At 44.6% G+C, this 20,843-nt stretch overlaps 1 protein-coding gene across 1 annotated transcript in view; it reads left to right on the top strand.

Moving 5' to 3' along the window:
- Nucleotides 1-20,843, top strand: part of ZNF704 (zinc finger protein 704) — a 238,991-nt gene that overhangs the window by 203,263 nt on the left and 14,885 nt on the right. The window contains exons 5-7 of the mRNA XM_004479103.4: nucleotides 2,555-2,655; nucleotides 7,973-8,240; nucleotides 10,482-10,586. Of these exons, the coding sequence (XP_004479160.2) occupies nucleotides 2,555-2,655; nucleotides 7,973-8,240; nucleotides 10,482-10,586 (474 nt within the window). The remainder of the gene's footprint in view (nucleotides 1-2,554; nucleotides 2,656-7,972; nucleotides 8,241-10,481; nucleotides 10,587-20,843) is intronic.

Raw genomic sequence — 20,843 nt, 5'->3', positions numbered from 1 at the left:
TGGGAGGGGTGGGGTGAGTGGGATGGGGGTATATGGGAACCTCGTATTTTTTTAATGTAACATTTAAAAGAAAATAAAGAAGAAAAATTTTTTTAAAAAATTGGCCTGTCACATTATATGCTTGGAATAAAAAATACCAAGCAAAATTACTTTTTGTGGACTTGGGGGTGAGGGGTGGGCAGTGAGGGGCAGCAGGATTTACACTTTGCTCTGTAGGCTCATCTTACATCACATGTATTTTAACTAGTGGCACAAAGAAATGAGGGAGACTGAAAATTGTGAACTCATCAGATTCGTGCACCTTCCAGTCTCGTACTTATTTCTTAGCTTTTCAGCCTGCTTCACATGCCTCTAACAGCTTCAGCTGGCTCCTGGTAGCTGTAACTCCACACCACCCATTGCAGGTCAGGGGGACATCACTGAGCTGGTTGGGAAGCCCAGGAGCAAGCAAAGCAACAGCTAGCTAGGTTGCTGTGCTGCAAGTGCCGGCTGCCCGGGATAGAGCTTCTTGAACACAGATGGCCCATGCAAATGGTGGGCTCCTTCCATGGTCACTCACCTGTGCTAATGGACTTCAGCCATGTGCTGTCATGCTCTGTTTCCACTTGCCATACTGAAAGTGGCCCAATATGGCAGGACACTCCTCAGATCTGGTTGCTTCCCAGTGCCTTTTCAATTCAGAAACCTAGAGAAAGTCCTCAGTTGGGTGGCTGTCTAGGTCAGTCACCAGTCAGTAGCTAGAGGAGTCGTCTTATAAAAGGGTAAATTTAGATTGCTTCATGGAACCAGATTTACGATGGTGGGAATCACAACTACTCGATGGCAGAAATCCAATGAGACACATAAACAAAGTTAAATAAATTCTGTCCAGCTGGGGGTGGTGTCACCGCACTGTGTTTATTGATGGGGTAAGCTTCCTACTGTAACACCCATTTCCGAATCTCAGTAGCTTAACACAATGAAGGTGTATTTATTCTCAAGGTGAAGTACAAGGCAGCTCAATGGGGATGGTAAAGTGGAAGGCATGGGGGCCAGGGATGTCCTTGCTCAACACAGTCTTCCAGAGACCCAGGCCTCTTCCGCCTAGTACAGGAATCTTTAACTTGGGGCCCATAGATCCCTAAAGGGGGTGGGCAGAATTCAGGGTGTCCTTGAACTTGGATGGGGGGCGGGGTTTATCTTTATAGTCACTAACCTCTTAACTGTAATTTAGCGTTTCCTGCAATTATGATTGAGGGCATCAAACAACAATAACCTTAGCACTTTTCTACCAATAGAATTCATAGGTATTTTCATATCACGTTACATTTGTGGCAGCTGTTATGAACTATCATGTAAGTATAACACTACTGTGAAATCACAGTAGCTATACGTACTTTCAATATTTAATTATGTACATACATAAAAGTATGTATGTCACAAAATATTTTCAATACTTTGATAACTATATTTCAATACACTACTTCTTCGTAACTCTGTGTGTTTTATACATTAAAAAAATGATTCTGAGATGGGGTTCATAGGTTTCACCAGGCTGCTGAAAGGATCCATGACAAACAGAAGATTAAGACCTGCTGATCTAGCAGCTCTGCCGTCCCTTATTTATTTATTTAGAAGGGAGTATTTGAGGGGTGAGACGTCAAAGGAATGCGCATCACTTCTGCCCACGTTCCATTGGCCCTCACGCGGTCACATGACCCCACATGCCTGCAAGGAAGTCCAAGGAGGAAGTTTCAGCTGTGGTGCCCAGGAGGAAAAGGAAATGGGGGCCTGGTGAGCACATGGCAGGGTCTGTCGCCATGCCCAAGGAAACAGCCAGCAAAGTGGTGGAATCCAGCAAGAACCCTCCCTGGGGAAAACAAGGCCCCCATAATAGCCACACACTGAATGCTTTTTCCTCTCAGTGTTTTGCTAAATGATTCACTTCCATGACCTCATCTAATCCTCGTCATAACCCTGGGAGACAGGTACTGTTATTGTTCTTACTTTATAAATAAGGGGACTGAGGCCCTGAGTCCAAAACCAATGCTCTCAGTCACTGTGCTGGCCTGTTTTTGGAAAATCCCAAGACACTTTTGAAGAAGGTAGAACTGTGTCCTGGTAGGGAAGGTGGTTCTTGGACGCAGACTCCCTGGATAGGAATCCCAGCATTGCCACTCACCGGTTCTTAGACTGGGCATGTTTTACTGAAGCCCTTGGTGCACCTGTAAAATGTATCTGTCTTTTAGAATTGAATAAAATAGCACCTGGCACATAGTAAGTGCTCAGTGAATGTTAGGCACTGTCATTAAAGGCTAAATGCGACTGTGACCACCTTAATGAACATGAACAGAAATGCTCCAGCAGTGCTCAGTTCTCATGAAGGATGCAGGGAAATGTCTGAGGTCCCCCGGATACTCAGTACGCACCAGCTGGGCGTTTTCTGGAATGCCATGCCAAGTTACAGTAAAGAAGGTCAGAAGCGGTTACTTTACTAATGAAGAAAAAGATATGTCTGGAGGGCAGAAATAAAATGGGTTAGTTGTTTTAATGTGCCTTTCTCTCTCCTTTACAGAACTCTATGAAGGTGATGTTCAAATGCCTCTGGAAAAACTGTGGGAAGGTGCTGAGCACTGCAGCCGGCATCCAGAAGCACATCCGCACCCTTCACCTTGGGTAAGGCAGCCCTCGGGCCGGGGCTCGCCGCTGGATTAGCCCCATCAGTTCAGGCTAGGGTCACCTGCACCTGGAAACCACACGGCATAAGGGTGCCCTAAAAGTTCTGATCACAGAAATAGAGCTTGGGCTCGCCTGGTCTTCCTCAGTGTAGAGATGGTGCCTGTGGGTCGTCAAGGCCAGTAGGGCACAGTGGGAAGAATGTGTGTTGGGAGTTGTAAAGCCTCCCTTGTTGACTCAGGCACTGCTCCGAGCCTCAGTTTCCTCTGGAAAATGAGGTTAGTAATAATATTGGCCCTGCAGGATCAGGTAAGGGGGCCAAAGAGACAATGCATATGAGAGTAACTTGTAAGTTAAAAAACACTAGGGTGGGTTCCTAACCTGGGATCCGTGGTTGGACTTCCAGTGGTCCTTGAACCCCCAGAAATGGTCTATTGAATGGTAACTTGTGTTTTCTTCCAAAGGAGCATTTCAGTACTTTGAGCCTCAAAGTTATTTTTACCCTAAAATGGGTTAAAAATCCTTGCATGCCTCAATGTTGCTGTCACTATTCTTATTATGCCCAATGAGCTGACTTGATCACTTTCTGTTGGCCAAACAAGCCCTTCATTTGTACAATCTACACTTTTCCTTGTGTTATGCAGCACCTGAGTGTCCAGCTGCAATAGAGTACACTTGGGAACCTTTATAGAAATCCTTTCTGAGAGCGAGAAAAAGAAGCTTTGGGAACCATGGTGATTTGGAGTCACACCAGGGCACAGTGGTGGTTCAGCATCTTGTCCTTTAGTCCCAGAGTCTTTCTTGTCCCAGGATCTGGGACTCAGAGAAACTCCTATAAATCATAACCAGGTTGCATAAGGTAAACACAAACCCGGGATCAACCTCCCAACTGCCTGGAGGCAGAGGAGTCCTTTCCACACGATAAGAGTTGACAGCACTCACTTTACCCAGCAAGGGATACACCCGCGAAATGTGTCATCCATATAAAGTGGTATCGGCAGAAAATAGAAATGGGTTCTAAGGTGATTTTGCCGATTGTGAGCGTCAGCTCCATCGGCAACTGTCAAGGGAAGCAGGGATCTAGCTCTTAACCCTTAAGGTTGATGGATGTGGAAAGAGCCAGACCGTTCCCGGGCATGGCACCCTGAAGGTTACAAAGGTCATGGGTGTGGCCGGGCCCCTCCGTTCTGCAAGAAATACCACATTTGAAACTGCAGGGCAAGTGCCTCCTTCCCATTCCTACAGCCTTCGGGGAAGGAAATCCTATTGTGTCTCCTCTCAAATCTCATTGTCAGTACAATTCGCAATGTAAACAACTCAGAGTTATTAAGAACTTCCCGAAGCTTTAGCCAGGAGGCAGTGTTTATTTTAGTCCGGCTGCCCAGAAATTTGCATCCTATTCAGCACCACACTGAAGCGATGCCATGTAGATGTTTTATACACTATTGGTGGACCACAGGGTTTTTCTTGGTGTTCCCGCGGTGCTATTGCGGTGGATGAAAGTTAAGATGCAACCACTTTACTTGTTTCCCTACCATCCCATTTTTACTGACATGCTCATAAAATTGCCCTGGTCCATTAGAATTCATACTCCGCTAGCCACCAGACAGGGTTAGCTGGACTCCAAGGCTGAGCCCAGGACCTGAGCTCTCTCATGGATTGGGAGAGAGAAATAGTTTTTGCCTTAATCCAAGAATACTATTAAGCAACTCTAAGACAATGGACATTCTTAATGAGTATTGACTGTGAGGGCGAGGGGCAGGCAGGGCAACATACAAAAGCCCAAAGAAAAAATTTCTTGCATCTGATTTAGCTGCTCTGCACACCATGCCAGTATAAAAAGTATACTGCTAGGAAGTGGATGGGGCTCAAGTAATTGAGCTCCTGCCTACCACATGGGAGGTCCCAGGTTCAGTTCCCAGTGCCTCCTGGAGAAGACGATCAAGACAGATAGCTGGGAAGTGGACTTGGCCCAACAGATAGAACATCTGCCTACCACATGGGAGGTCCAGGGTTCAAACCCCAGGGTTCCTTGACCCGTGTGGAACTGGCCCGTGCGCAGTGCTGATGTGCGCAAGGAGTACCCTGCCACTCGGGTGTCCCCTGTGTAGGAGAGCCCCACGCACAAGGAGTGCACCCCGTAAAGAGAGCTGCCCAGCACGAAAGAAAGTTCAACCTGCCCAAGAATGGCGCTGCACACACGGAGAGCTGACATAGAAAGATGACGCAACAAAAAGAAACACAGATTCCCGGTGCTGCTGATAAGGATAGAAACGGTCACAGAAGAACACACAGTGAATGGACACAGAGAGCAGACAACTGGTAGTGGGGGGTGGGGTGGGAAGGGGAGAGAAATAAAAAAATAAATCTTTAAAAAAAAAAAAAGACAGCTAGCTGGCATGATGGGCAGGAGCAGTGAGCTGATACAACAAGGAGACACAAAGAGGAAAGACAATGAGAGACCAAACAAAGCAGGGAGCTGAGGTGGCTCAAGCGATTGAGCGCCTGTCCTCCACATGGGAGGTCCCAGGTTCAGTGCCTCCTAAAGAGAAGACAAACAGACACAAAGAGCACACAGCAAATGGACACAGAGAGCAGTGAGCACAAACAATGACAGTGGGGGATAAATAAATAAATCTTTTTTTAAAGTACACTGTTAGTCCCCTAAATCTCTCTCCATTCTTGTACACACTGATTTATCGCCGTCTGGGACGCTCGATGTCCCCCAGGTCCGTGTGTCTATTAGTAGCACTCGGCAGCACATTGCAGCTTGGTCTGCCTGTTACTGGAAAGGAACTGGGGACAGAAATAGAGCAGACGTGAATTCTTTGTCCCACTCTCCAGGGTCTTTAATGGTATGCTTGTCAGAAAGCCAAGTCCAGTGAGACCTGCTGTGTGCAAAGGCACCTCCCCAGATATCTCGGCCTGAGAGCAAGGCTTGGAGAAGCCACTGATTAGGCCAAGCGGAAAAGGCCTAGGAGAGGCGGCTTTTATTCTAGTTTCTATGTTGGGATAGTAAATAGGAAAAAGAATGTTCTCAGTCAGGAATTTACTGTTGCTGGTTATGTCCATGAAATTAAGAGGATACCCACGGAAGGAGATGGACAGAGACCTCTGCTCGGCCACTCCATAAAGCAGGGCTACTAGACACTTCTCTAGAAATTAATCAGTCTAGCAAATCCTTTCTGAAGTTGTAGACAGTTATTTTATTTTACTCAAAAATTTCGGAGGATTTTTTTGGCCTCCATTTTCCAGACTGAAAAGTACAATTTTCCATGTCTCAGGCAGAGGAACTTTGAAAGCACCTATGGTACTTTTTCAGGTGGTAGTAAAATCTTGAAGAGTTGAGGCCTCCTGAGGCAGACTTTATTTTTTATTTAAAGCGCATTTGTATAGTGTTTACTATGCATCAAGTACTCTTCTAAGCATTTCTTATATATTCACTTAATCCTTACAACAAGCCGGTACTATCAGTATCCTTATTTTATAAATGAAGAATCTGAGGCCCAGGAGCTCCAGGTAGGTTGCCAAGATCACACACACAGCTAGTAAGTAGCAGAGTCAGGACCTGAGCCCAGAAGACGCCAGAATCCATGCGCTTCACCGCTCTGCCTCAACGTCCTCGTCTTCCTCTGTTTGTTCATTCAGCATTTAACAGGTTCACTCTAGGCCAGATATGCTGACATGTGGCAGAGACCGAAAATGAGCAAGACTGGGAAGCGGACTTGGCCCAGTGGTTAGGGCGTCCGTCTACCACATGGAAGGTCCGTGGTTCAAACCCCGGGCCTCCTTGACCCGTGTGGAGCTGGCCCATGCACAGTGCTGATGTGCAAGGAGTGCCATGCCACACAGGGGTGTCCCCAGCGTAGGGGAGCCCCACATGCAAGGAGTGCGCCCCATAAGGAGAGCCGCCCAGCGCGAAAGAAAGTTCAGCTTGCCCAGGAATGGCGCCGCACACACGGAGAGCTGACACAGCAAGATGACACAACAAAAAGAAACACAGATTCCCGTGCCACTGATAAGGACAGAAGCAGTCACAGAAGAACACACAGCGAATGGACAGAGAGAGAGACAAGGTGGGGGAAGGGGAGAGAAATAAATAAATAAATAAATCTTTTTTAAAAAATGAGCAAGACATACTGCTGGGGACTCATGGCCTTAGTGAAGCAACAAAGAGACAAAAACAATTACAGAAACATAGGAAGCAATTAAATAAAGGAATGAACACACCTCAAAGGGAGGGCAGAGGATCTAACAAGAGTTAGGTCCTAACTAGACAATAGCCAGAGTGATCCTTTGAAAAAGTAATAGCCTGGGGAAGCGGCTGTGGCTCAATCGACTGGGCTCCCGTCTACCTTATGGAAGGCCCTGGGTTTGCATCCCGGGGCCTCCTTGTGAAAGCAAGCTGGCCCGCACCCACTGAGAGCTGACAGCCCACGCCTACGGAGAGCTGGCCCAGCAAGATGATGCAACAAAGGGAGACAAGCAGACACAGAAGAACGCGCAGTGAATGGACACAGAGCAGACAGCAAGCAGCGGCAGGGGCTAGTGGTGAAGGAGTGGGGGGGGGGGTGGGAATAAATAAATCTTAAATAAAAAGTAATAGCCTTAAACTCTCTGGTGTTTCTTCCCTCACACTCAAAATTGTACCATGGGCTGCAAAGCACCTGCCTCTGTTCCACCTCTTCTCCTCACTCTCTCCCTTGCGCCCTGAGCTCCAGCCACCTGCCCGTGGTTCTTGGTGAACCCAGAGCCCGCCCACGTCAGGGCTTTGTGCCCATTCTCCCTGGCTCCTTCTTCCCCCGCGTTCCTGCGTGGTCCCCGCCCTCTCTCCGCTCAGGTCTCTGCTCAAGCATCATTTCCCAGAGGAGCTTCCCCTGACCACTCGACTTAGAATAGTCCCCACCCCCACATGGGCCCCCCTTCTGGGTACTCTTATGCTGCTTATTTTTTCTTCATGGGGCTTATCCCTGATACATTAAATGTCTGTTTCTTTGGGGGGCTTTTTGTCTCCCTCACTAGACTTTAAGCTCCATCAGGACAGAGACTATAGAAGTTTTGGTCTCTGCGATATTGGGGGAGTCTAGAACAGTGCCTGGACAGAGGAAATTCTCCATAAGATGTTGTTGAATAAGCAAATGCATCGCTTTAAGAGGTCAAAGAAGACATCCCTGGAAGTTGAGAGCTGAGCTGGGCCTTGCAGGGTCAGTAAGAGTTTGCCAGACAGGCAAGAGAGAGGAGCAGCATTCCACAGGGACCAGCACGTGCAAGAGTTTCCATGGGCTTAGCACGGATGTTTTGTTCTCTTTTGCTGTAGGCGCGTTGGGGACTCTGACTACAGTGACGGAGAAGAAGACTTTTACTACACGGAGATCAAACTCAACACAGACTCGGTGGCAGATGGGCTGAGCAGCCTGGCCCCCGTCTCTCCCTCCCAGACCCTGGCTTCGCCTCCCACTTTCCCCATCCCAGATTCAAGCCGCACAGAACATTCTTGTGCCAAAACCGAGACTAAATTGATGACGCCCTTGAGCCGCTCTGCTCCCACCACCCTCTACCTCGTGCACACGGACCACGCCTACCAGGTGACGGGCTAGGGGCCTCTGGTAACCGCTCGGACCCCTGACCGCGCGCGGGGGCGTCTGGCCTGTGTGAGGAGAAGAGAACTCTGGAAAAGCAGCCTCCTCCGTGGCAGCCAGGGGCCGAGTCTGGTTTCCTTTTCTCTCTAAAGCCAAGCTCTCACACAGATGGGGCCCTGTGGGTTATTTCTGGACTCCCCGGTGCTGACTGAAGAGCCGATTTCCTACAGATTGTTATGAGGATTAAAACCATTACTAGTAGAACAGTTCCTGACTCATTATATCAGAATCTGTTACACGGAAAATAAATTAAACGAGAAGATGAGAAATGAAAAGCTCTGGCACAGCTTTTCATCACGCTGCTCCCCAAACGTGGGCCTTTATGGCCTGCCTTCTGGATGCGTAATTAACCTGCTCCGATCAGAGCAGGCTGGTTTTCAAAGCCTCTTCCGCAGCCCAGCAGCAGCTGCATCACCTGAGAACTTGTTAGAAATGTGTGTTCTTGGGCCCCACCCGCACCTCCTGGACCACAAGCTGGGGGGCTGGGTTGTCCCAGGCCCTCCAGGTGATGGTAATTCAGCCGAAAGTCGGAACTGCTGCTAAGATGTTAGAGATAAATCCTGCAAGGATGGAACATACTCAAAGCTCCTTCCCCCCCAGCAATTATTAACTCTTTTAAACATTGATTGGTTTTACTAAATTGTCAACACATTCAAAAATTTTTTTTAAATTTGACCCATAATTCTTAACCACCTTATGTAACTTTTAAGAATCTCTTTTACATATCTGTAATTGTGTGTTCCCCTACCACTGTTTTATAAGAACTTTCTGTGTAAATGAACCATATACAAGTAAATTAAACCACCAATATTGTCTTAATCAAGATCCTATTGTTGGGCATCTAGTTTATTTTTTTGTCTATCAAGTTTTTGCACAATCACATCTCTGTGCCTGTGGCTTTTTTTTTTCCCTTTAAATTCCCAGAACAGGAATTATTGAGTCAGAGGGTATAATAAAAACATTTTTTGGCTCTTGCCACATATTGCCAAAATACTTTCCAGTGGTGCCAATTATAAAACCACTGTCAATAGCAACTATATTTTTAATTAGAAAAATTAAACCTGTGCAGGAAGAATGTAGCTACTTATTTAACTGACACTCTCAGGAAGAGCAAAATCAAGCAAATTATTAAATTAGTTAATATAATAAATATCATTCCTGATTGATGAAATGTTGGCCAGAAAGAATAATTCATTTGTTCTTGTCAGTGTTGCATTTAGGTCAAAAATCATGGGCTTGAACCAATTTAATTAAATCATTTTGCTCACCCACATTATGAGAGCATTGGAACACACCAAGTGATCTAGAAGGCCCTTTCCAGCCCTTACATTCACAATATTAGGATTTTTCTCTTTATAGGTATTATACATGTTCAGTGTAGAAAATATAAAAACCTAAGGAAAGGAAGAAAATTCATCCCTAGTCCCAACAATCAGAGAGCACCTTGGTTACTGTTTTTTTTGCATCTCCTCAAGACTTTGTTCTCTACATGTATATCATGTTTTTGGAATACCTAATCGATCATTTGGACTGTTTTTATTATGTGTTTTTTTTCCACTAAATATTTCATGAACATTTTCCCATGCCATGAGTATTCTTAACAACAGTTTTAATGGCTTTCTGGGTGTATCATAATTAATTTAACCCATTTCTTTTTTACTGGACATTTGTGTTTCCAACTTTTTGATATAATACATGGTTCTGCAGTGAATATCCTTGTATCTATCTATAGCTTTCTGTACATCCACTTCCTTAGAATGAATTCCTAGAAATAGAATTGCTAACATGTAAAATGCTAAGAGTTTTCATATATATTACCAAATCACGTCCCCAAAATGTTGTAACACCCACTATCATTAAATAAAAAGTTTTTTATTTCCTAATTTGATAGGAAGGCATGTCACCTCCCAGGTGTCGTATGTGTATATCTAATAAAATTTCTTTCCAGAAATCAACATTTGAAAATCATCTCCTTTTATAGCCATGATGGATTGCTTAAATACATTTTTAAAAAGTTTATTTCTAGCAACTCCCTTTGACCCACTTTAAATTCCTCCTATTAGATGATTAGTCTACGTTATTAATACAACTGAGACCATTTCTGAGGCCCTTCTTTGACAATAACAGCTCAAGACTCTGAGCAAAAATGTTCTTTCGTAACAAGTGTCTCTGTTTTCCATTTAACAGGCCACAGCTCCAGTGGCCATTCCAGGATCCACCAAGTTCACCCCCAATGGCAGCAACTTCAGCATCTCTTGGCAGTCCCCCCCAGTTACCTTCACAGGCGTTCCAGTAAGTAGAAATACAAAAATGCCAGAAATCTGGTCAACACCAGACATCAATTTAGAGAACACATTGTAGAAACAAGAAGAAAAAAACAAAAGTCAGAATGTCAGAAGTAATATATTTCTTAAGTGACATTCATTAAACACATTAGGAAGGTATCGCATGGTCCAGAGTCAGTTTTCTCTATGCAAGGGTGTTTTCATGACCAGAATGTTAGAAAACTAGGAGAGCGTTTCAGCTGCTGATAAACAACTCGGAAAAACATCAAGATTGTTTGTGTGTTGGTGGTATATTTGTATGTTTCCAAACTACTTTATAAAATTAGTAGCTGGACTCAGACCCTGTACGTAAAAGATGGTGTTTATCATTGTAACTTCATAAAATTTATGACTTTGAAATGATTGTTTCATGGGCATGTCATTTTGAAAGTTCAGACAATTAAATTGAAATCATTTTTTTCTTCCAAAGCCTGAAAAAAGCCCTACTGATAGACAATTTGAAAATAAATGAGTGCTGAAATATGCAATCAGATTGAGTAGCATATAAGAAAAATGTGATTTGACATATTAAATGGTTGCTGTCTGATAAATCACCATGGATTTCCTTAATTCCTGGCCATTCATGTAAGAATATATTGGGTCTTTCGAGCTAATCATAGAATATCCATAGGCCTGGACATTTTGACGTCTAAGGTGTGTAATTCTTGATAAGGTTCAGAAAGAGGCTTATGATAAGAGATATTAACCTCATTTTCTCCTCTCTACTTCTCTCCCCAAAGACCTCACAAAAGCTTCTTATTGTCAACCACTGGCAACTCCCAGAGGTTTCCAGCAGAGACCAAAGCCTCCTGAGGAGGTGATGCAACAGAAAGTGGTTGAATCAATTATGTTCTGTCAATGAATATTTTATTAAATTCCATAGAGGAATAACCAACAATAAAAGAGCATCCTGCTGGCAGTAATTTGGGAAACAGCTTCCAGAAAATATTCCTGGAATTCAGTTTTTAAGCAAAACAATGGCTCTGAAGTATTTATGAAATTTGCCTGTTTTGTTGAACAGTAGTAATGGCTGGTAGTTCTGAAAGAGCAAAAATCCAGTGAGTGGCCTCCTTAGTAGAAATTAGAAGAGAGCAGATTAGGCATGTAGTTACTAGATTTGCTCTGGCAAGATCACTGATCCTACAATGTGGTGTCAGAGGTTAATAATCTGTCCTTTTGAGGACTTTTTTCTTGGTAGACATGAAAAGACCCAGAGTGACTCTCAATATCACTTTTGAGACAACTATTCTGTGTGTTAACCTAGAATGGCAGCTACAATTACAGAATTATAGAGACCTGCTATTCTGAATCCTGCTAATTCCTATCTTTGACTTGGTATAAAAGACATCTGGTGTAAAAATAAGTATAGTGTGTAGATGGAACAACCCAGTTCAACCCTCATTTCAGATGACCTCTGCAATCAACCAAGATGGGATTTTTTCCCTTTCCCTTCTTAATTAAATCATCTCTTCTGAAGTATAAAGGGATGATGCTGAGTGGTTTTTATTTTTAACTAGCTGCAAGTCCTCTAGCCTTACTGAATGTCACACACAGTAGGATTCCTGCCAGGCTACGTTATATTGTATGTAATTCAACAGTGAAATTTTAAAAACTTGCCTGTAGTGGGCACTGTCTTTACTCTCATCTCATTGTCATAGATAATTTTGCAGTCACTTATTTCACTATCCATCAGTTACCAAGTGCACTCTAGACTAGAGCTTTGAGAGGAAGGATAGAGTGGCTCGGTTAACTAGGTATCCCACTAAAATTCTATGTCAGCTTCTAATTTATTCTTTCACCAGAGAATTCCCCCATCTATTTAGTCACATAATCTGTTTTGGCTAAGACTTCGGACTATTTTAGCAGTCAAGCTTGCCATTCCTATTTAAAGATAAAGGAAAGAGTATTTTCAAAGGCTCTTATTTTACTCTAGAAAGAGGACAAGAACACTTACTTCTAAGAACGTTCTTTACGTTGCGACACTCTGTCAGTGCTTTAAAAAAAATAAAAAGCGGTGCACTCTGTCCTCTTCCTTCTACTGTTGGGCTGGCCCTGGTAAGGGTCCACCCCATTCAGGGATGGGACCATGTCCACTGGCTGGGGACCACCAGCTGCCCTGAATTCCCCGGGAGTGCTAGTCCTGAGAAGCCTGGGAGCCCAACGGCATCTAAGAACATGTGAGTCCCTTCCTGCTAAATTAGTATAATGGAATTTTCCGATGGAGGCTCTAAAAGTTTTAAATTGTAATGAATTAGTATTAATGAGGGCTTCAACTGAATCCATACTGAAGAAGTGAGTCATTTCCATTTTATAAAGTGCTTTAAAAACACACAGACACACACATCGCTCTTTTCACTCTAAAACGAAGACTCTGAGGTTAGCAGCCCCATTTAAGATTTCTATTTCACCCTCGTCTTTGAGACCTACTATTGAAGGGGAGGTGCTTTTGTACACTTCCTAGTCCTCTTCTGAGAAATCCAACAGTTTGCAGGGTTTTATTTATTCATTTGCCACTGCGAGATTGCCTGAACGCTGGGCTTTAGTGAGTTCCCCGGGTCAGACCTCTTTCCACAGGTGTGTAGCTGGGAAACTGACGTGCTTATTTACAAAGGTAACTCGAAGTCCAGTCTTCTCCAGCAGAAGGCTGTCGGGGGTGGGGAGACAGGAGACCCTTGTTAATTATAGCTTTCAGGGAACTGTTTTTCCCTAATGACTCATCTTTTCTTCTAATTATCTCCATTTCCTTCATCGCCTTTTATGACTGGACTCTTGGTCCCAAAGAAAATAAGAACTAGACAACCTGATTCCAGGAAAGAGGCCATTGGGAGCATCTCCAGACTTGAAAGAGTGTGCTTAACTGTCAAGAAGATGCTTAGCTGACCATATTTTATTTAATACCTTAAGAGAAAATTCAAAATAGTATGTTATGAGACACCAAAACAAAGCCAAGGATTGTTGTTTATTTCCCCTCTCCGTTTGAGAAATAGAAAATCACGAGCAAAAGCAATTTCTCCAACTTACTGACCAAAGAGCACAACATCTCCATTACTACGCTGGTGTGAGGCTCGGCTGTAAAGCCTGGTTCTGGGTTATGAGCTGTGCCTGAGTGCCTTCCATGAACTCTTAGAGCAATGTGCTCAGTGCTAATGCTCTTTTTTTTTTTTCCCTTAACAAATCAGTTTTATTGATGCATATTAATAAAGCATACGATTCATCCAAAGTGTGCAATCCATGGTTTTTGGTATAATCACATAGTTGTGTATTCATCACTTCAGTCATTATTAGAGCATTTTCATTATTTCCATAATAATAAACGAAAACATACAAACAGGAAATTCTTCACCTCTCAATCTCTCTATGCTTCCCCTGCTGTTCATAGCTATTTCTGCCTATTCTTTCACAATTATTTATTTATTTATTAAGCCATTTTATTGAGATATATTCATATATCATGATCTATCCAAAGTATATAATCTATGGCTTTTAGCGTAATCACAAAGTTGTACACCCACCGCCACAAATTTTAGAAAAATTTCATTACGCCAAAAAGAAAAACTCTACATCCCTTAACATCCCCCCTCCCCAAGTCCTACATAATCACTAATCTAATTTCATTTTTATAAACTGATTTTTTACATTTTTCTTTTTTTAGGAGGTACAGGGGATTGAACCCAGGACCTCATACATGGGAAGCAGGCACTCAGCCACTGAAGCTATATCCACTCCCCAATGAGAGTTGGTTTTGTTTATTTGTTTTTAGGAGGTATCAGGGATCAAACCCAGGATTTCGTACATATGAAACAGGCACTCAACACTTGAGCTACGTCTGCTCTCCTATATTTACATTTTATATAAATGGAATCATACAATATGTAGTACTTTGTGTCTGGATTCTATCATTTAGCATAATGCAGGCTTGGTGGGTTGTTGTGGTTTTTTTTGTCAGATATGAACATGACAGTGAGTTTACTCTGATGTTCAATTTCTCTATCTTTCAAAGGGTTTTAGTGGCCGAAGGCTGTGTGTTACTGCTGTTCTTTGGTTCGTGGTTCAGCATGTACTGGGTCTTTAGGATAGTCCCTGCTAATTGCTCAAATCCAGACCCTGGACCCACTTACTAGGGCCTCAGGGAGGGAGGCTATAAAGACTAGAAAGTCTTTCTTTACTTTTAATTTCCTCACTTGCACTTATTTCATCGGCCAGCAGATGGTGCTCTTTAGCAGCCCTCAAGGCAATGCTTAGTCGGGGTGTATTTGCGGCAACTGGAACTAGATCAATTTAACGGAAGTTCCTACCTGGAGGCTAAGCGCCTCAAAATTCAAACTTTCTCAAAGGCACTTCTCCAACCTTTGCTGGCAGGCCCCTCCCTTTTCCTGCCTGGTAGGAAGTAATTCCCCTTCCCTCTGCATTCTCAAAAACCAGTCCCAGTCAGTAGAGCAGGAGATGGAGAGGGTCAGACCTCTGCAGTCCCTTGCCGGCTCCCAAGGCACACTGGTGTGTCCCCACCCAGCCTGGAAGTGCTTCAGGGACACAGAAGACCACACCTGTGGGTCAAAAGCTGAGTCAGCCTAGGCTGTGCACCTGTCTCCCCTTTTCTGGGGAGGTGGATCCTTGGGGCCTCCTTTGTCTGTGGCTACCAGCCCCGAGGCCTGAGAATTCAAAAGTGTCCTGGGGGTGAGGGGGTGCTGGCATTTGCTGCTGTGCCTTTTAACTCACAGTTCTGCCTTTGCATTTCTTTTCCTTTGCCCGCTCCCCTTGGGGCGATGTCCAGCCCTCCCCTGGGGTCCTAAACCCCAGAAGAGTTTTTTTCCAGGCCATTTCTGCCTGTCCTCTAGCTCTTTTTCTGGGAGAATAAAGAGTCCTGTGTCTTTCTAGGCCGCCATCTTCCTGGGAGTTGCTAATGCTCCCTTGCAGAAGTAGGTGCTGGTATAAGAATATAATGACCTACTCTGTGCAAGAGGCTCAGCGTGGTGCCTGACAGGCAGGTGGCTTTTCAGGAGTCCCAACTATTATTGTGACATTTGCCATCCCTCATGACTATAAAATGGGGATCAAATAAAGTGGATTCTCCCCTTTTAGAAATGACTGCTATCACAGAAATATACTCAAAACCTGGGATAGATTAACCATGATTTTTGCAGCATTCTGTATAGTTCAGAGTTCTTGAAATTCTTCTGAAGTCATAGCCCATAGGTAGACAAATTCTGAACATGCAGCTCCAATAATTTCATTTATTTAGAAATAATTTATACATAGTGCTGTTCAAGTATATTATATCCTTTACAAAGCATGCCTCAAAGTGGAACTTAGAAATGGTTATTTTAAAAAATAAAGATTAAAATGTGAAGACCTCTGGTAGGGACAGTCAAAATACCGCTTGACAGATTTTTATTTATATTTTAACTTAGGGCACACATTAACCTCTGTATCCTCTCCATTTCTTCATCTCAAAAATGGAAATGATGGTAATACTTTCATCATAGGGTTGTTGTGACAAATTAGATAGTATATCAAAAGCACTTAGCTTATAGGGAAGTGGATATGGCTCAACTGATAGAACATCCACCTACCATATAGGAAGTTCAGGGTTCGAACCCAGAGCCTCCTGGCCCATGTGGTGAGCTGGACCACACGCAGTGCTACCACGCGCAAGGAGTGCCGTGCCATGCAGGAGTGTCCCCCGCGTAGCAGAGTCCCATGCGCAAGGAGTGCACCCTGCAAGGAAAGGCACCTGGCGCAAAAAGCGCAGCCCGCCCAGGAGTGGGGCAGCATGCACAGAGAGCTGATGCAGCAAGATGACACAGTAAAAAAGAGAGAGATTCCTGTACCGCAGACACAGAAGAACACACAGCAAATGGACACAGAGCAGACAACAGGGGGGCGGAGAGAGACGAAGGGGAGAGAGATAAATTTTAAAGATAAATCTTTAAAAAGTACTTAGCTTGCTCTTCCTGTTCCGTCTCTCTCTCGGGTGGCGGAGTCTGGAGACGGCGCACAGAAATGGCACCTCGCAAAGGAAAGGAAAAGAAGGAAGAACAGGTCATCAGCCTTGGGCCTCCGGTGGCAGAAGGAGGGAATGTATTTGGTGTCTGTCACATTTTTGCATCCTTTAATGACGCTTTTGTCCATGTCACTGATCTCTCTGGCAAGGAAACGGTCTGCCGTGTGACTGGTGGGATGAAGGTGAAGGCTGACAGAGATGAGTCCTCGCCTTCTGCTGCCAAGTTGGCTGCCCAAGATGGCGCCCAAAGGTGCAAGGAGCTGGGTGTCACTGCCTTACACATCAAGCTCTGGCCCACGGAGGAAATAGGACCAGGACCCCTGGACCCGGGCCCCGTCAGCCCTCAGAGGCCTTGCACGTTCAGGGATGAAGATCAGACGGATTGAGAGGTCACCCCCATCCCCTCTGACAGCGCCCGCAGGAAGAGGCATCGCCGTCCGTGAGCAGGACTCCACAGTGATCTTCTGTTAATAAATTGCCTTCACATAAAATAAATAAAATAAATAAATAAGTACTTAGCTTACATAGCAAGCACTTGGTAAATTACCAGCACTGCTGCTTTTAGCTCTGAGATGCTGTGCAGGTCGTTGCCCTGCTCAAAGCCTAAATGTCCTCAGCTGTAAGGCACAGACAGTATCACTTATTCTAAGTTTGTTGTGAGGATTAAAAGAGATAATAAATACCCTAGTACCAGGTCTTTCACATTTGCTGAATAAATGTTAATTTCCTACCTCAGTCACCCCTAGGTATCCTCATCCTTATACCCAATGAAAATAAGAGGCTAAAACATTGTCTTGCTAAGAAAACTCTCAAGGAAAACTCAGGACTTAGGTCGTCTTGCTCCTCCCACAGAACTGAGCAGCGTGCTGATGTGCCACGTGGTTCTCTGTCTTCCGCTCTTGGGCACCCTCTGGGAACCCACGTCGGTGATGGCGTGGGGGTGGGGCTGCCGGTGGACGGGCGTGTGTGTCTTCGCGTGTAACCTGCATACACCCAGCCCCAGTGTTCAGTGAGCCGTTAGCAGGAATAAAGACTGCCAAGAGGGGTGGTTCCTGCAGTAGGTCCATAGTCCCCATCTGCATTCGTGTAACTTTCAAAGCCCTCTTCCACCCTCCTCCTGCAGCCTGCCTCCTCACCAGTCTTCCCATCTCAGAACCTAGGGTTCATCCTCTATTGTTCTTAATTTCATCCTTGATTCAGCACAGGAATTGTCTTGATTATCTCTTTTCTGAATCCCATCCATCAGCAAGTTCTAGGCTCTGCCTCTAAAAGATACTAATTCAGGCCCTTCTCACCACCACGGCCACAACCCTAGTCTAAACCACCAGTATGCGTTTGCCTGGAATGCTGCAAAAGCCTCCTAACTGGTCTGCAGGCTCCTTTCTAAAGAGCCCAAGTGATATTTTTATTTTTTTATTTTTTTATTTTTTTTAATGATTTATTTTTTTATTTCGCACCTGCCCCACCCCAGTTGTCTGTTCTCTGTGTCTATTTGCTACATCTTCTTCTTTGTCCACTTCTGTTGTTGTCAGCGGCACGGGAATCTGTGTCTCTTTTTGTTGTGTCATCTTGTTGTGTCAGCTCTCTGTGTGTGAATGGCACCATTCCTGGACAGGCTGCACTTTCTTTCGGGCTGGGCGGCTCTCCTTACAGGGTGCACTCCTTGCGCGTGGGGCTCCCCTACACGGGGGACACCCCTGCATGGCACAGCACTCTTTGCGCGCATCAGCACTGTGCATGGGCCAGCTCCACACGGGTCAAGGAGGCCCGGGGTTTGAACTGCAGACCTCCCATGTAGTAGACGGACGCCCTAACCTCTGGGCCAAGTCCGCTTCCCACAAGTGATATTTTTAAAGCATTAGATCAGATGGCTTACTTTCTCAAAACTTTCCAAGGATGTTTTATAATATTATTATTATATGACTTTTTATTAAAAAATCTATTTTGTCAATAGCTGCTAGAAATTCACAATTAGTGACATGGGTAGAAAATATAGATCAGAATAGTAGTTTGTAGAAGGAAAAAAAGAAAAGGCTGCTCTAAAATTATTTACTGACTTAAAAAGTCATGTGCAGGGAAGCAGATGTGGCTCAACTGATAGAGCATCTGCCTACCATATGGAGGGCCCAGGGTTCAATACCCAGGACCTCTTGACTCATGTGCAGCTGGCCCACATGCAGTGCTGCTGCGCGCAAGGAGTGCCGTGCCACACAGAGTCACCCCCGCGTAGGGGAGCCCCACGCACAAGGAGTGCGCCCTGCAAGGAGAGCTGCCCTGCGTGAAAAAAGTGCAGCCCACCCAGGAGTGGCGCCGCACACTACAGAGAGCTGACGCAGCAAGATGACGCAACAAAAAAAGAAGCAGTTTCCCGGCAGCACCTCACAGTGTAAGCAGACGCAGAAGAACACTCAACGAATGGACACAGCAGACAACAGGGGGAAATGGGAGAGAGAGAAATAAATCTTTTAAAATGAAAAAAGCCACATGCAGAACTTTCTCAAATTATAGCTCTTGGATTCCAAACTCCTATGCTGCCTATCTGCAAACCTTGCAGGTTTTGGAACACCGCTAAGCAGTGTGCTGTACACTCAGTGGATCCTAGCATCTACTGAGAAATGAGGAAACTAAAGCTAAGCCCCAAGATTGCAAGAGAAGTGTTTTGAATGTTCAATCCAGACCAGACTGCACTAGTTTTGGGGGGACTGTCATGCAGGAAGACCCAGCCTGTCTCATGGACTCCTCAGAACTCTCCAGTGGTCTCCTGCTGCATGTAGAATTGCCTCCCACAGAGCCGCCTCGAGCCCCCTGGACTCTGCGGCACACCTACTTGGAGGTCTTTGTCTTTTCTTTCCCTACGCGCCTCCCCTGCAGTGCCCAAGATACCTCCTGGGGAAGCCTTCTCTTATCAGCCTCAACCAATAAACATCTTCCTCTTCAATAACAACTTACCCTATTAAACCTATTTTATTTTCATTAGATACATCACTAAATTTATCTCATTTGTTTTAATATTATTGTCTGTCTCGCCACTAAATTGTGAGCTCATTTAGGGCAAGATTCTGTTTTGTTCACTACCAAAACCCCAGAATGCAGAATAGTGTTTGGCACATAGTAATTGCTCAGTAAGTACTAAATAAATATTTGTTGAATGAAGAGTAAATATGATAGTACTCAGCCATCTGATGAGCTGATGTCACTCCATGCAAAAGGGTTACTCAAAAGACAAATGTATGAAACCTAGGACCTACCACATTGTCTCCCCAGGTGATGAGAGCAGTGTCACTGCCATGTCAAATAAACTTTTCCTGCTCCTTGGCTAAATACAAGGTGGTATTCTTATGATTCTACAAATACTACATTTTTAAATTTTTCTTGTTATTGTCTTGATAGTCTAAGTCAACATGAGCATGTTCTGAGTCATCCTCCGTGGCTGAGGATTACAAAGCTATCATGCAGCCTGTAAAGAACCAAGCCCATTACGGGAATGGGGGGCGGGTTGCTGCTCCTGGACAGACCTACATGACTATCCACATAAAATGCAAAACTTCTTTAAAGAAAAAAATCCCTATGTTACTCCCTTCTGCTGGCCCTCACTCCACTCAACGTTAGCAAAAAGTAAAGACCAGTGGTTCACAATCAAACTAATGGCTATAATGACTTAAAACCCTGTTTTTCACTTCCTATATAACCTTTTTTTTTTAAGATTTTTTAAAATTTATTTCTCTCCCCTTCTCCCCCTTCTCTCTGTGTCCATTCACTGTGTTCTTCTGTGACTGCTTCTGTCCTTATCAGTGGCACCGGGAATCTGTGTTTCTTTTTGTTGTGTCATCTTGTTGTGTCAGCTTTCCATGTGTGTGGCACCATTCCTGGACAGGCTGCACTTTCTTTCATGCTGGGTGCCTCTCCTTACCTGGGGTGCACCCCTGGCACGTGGGGCTCCCCTACGTGGGGACACCCCTGCGTGGCACGGCACTCCTTGCGCGCATCAGCACTGCACATGGGCCAGTTCCACACGGGTCAAGGAGGCCCGGGGTTTGAACTGCGGACCTCCCATGTGGTAGACAGACACCCTAACCACTGGGCCAAGTCCACTTCCCCCTATATAACTTTTTAAAATTAACATGCCTACCCCATTTCCAATGTCCGGAAAGATAATACCAATGAATATTCCTTTACATTGAAAGAAATAGAAAGTACTAGTCCCTATACATGTAAGAGAAAATC

Source organism: Dasypus novemcinctus, chromosome 14 (genome assembly GCF_030445035.2).
Source record: "Dasypus novemcinctus isolate mDasNov1 chromosome 14, mDasNov1.1.hap2, whole genome shotgun sequence".
Classification (NCBI taxonomy): Eukaryota; Metazoa; Chordata; class Mammalia; order Cingulata; family Dasypodidae; genus Dasypus; species Dasypus novemcinctus.
This window is presented reverse-complemented; position numbering and strand designations above follow the sequence as displayed.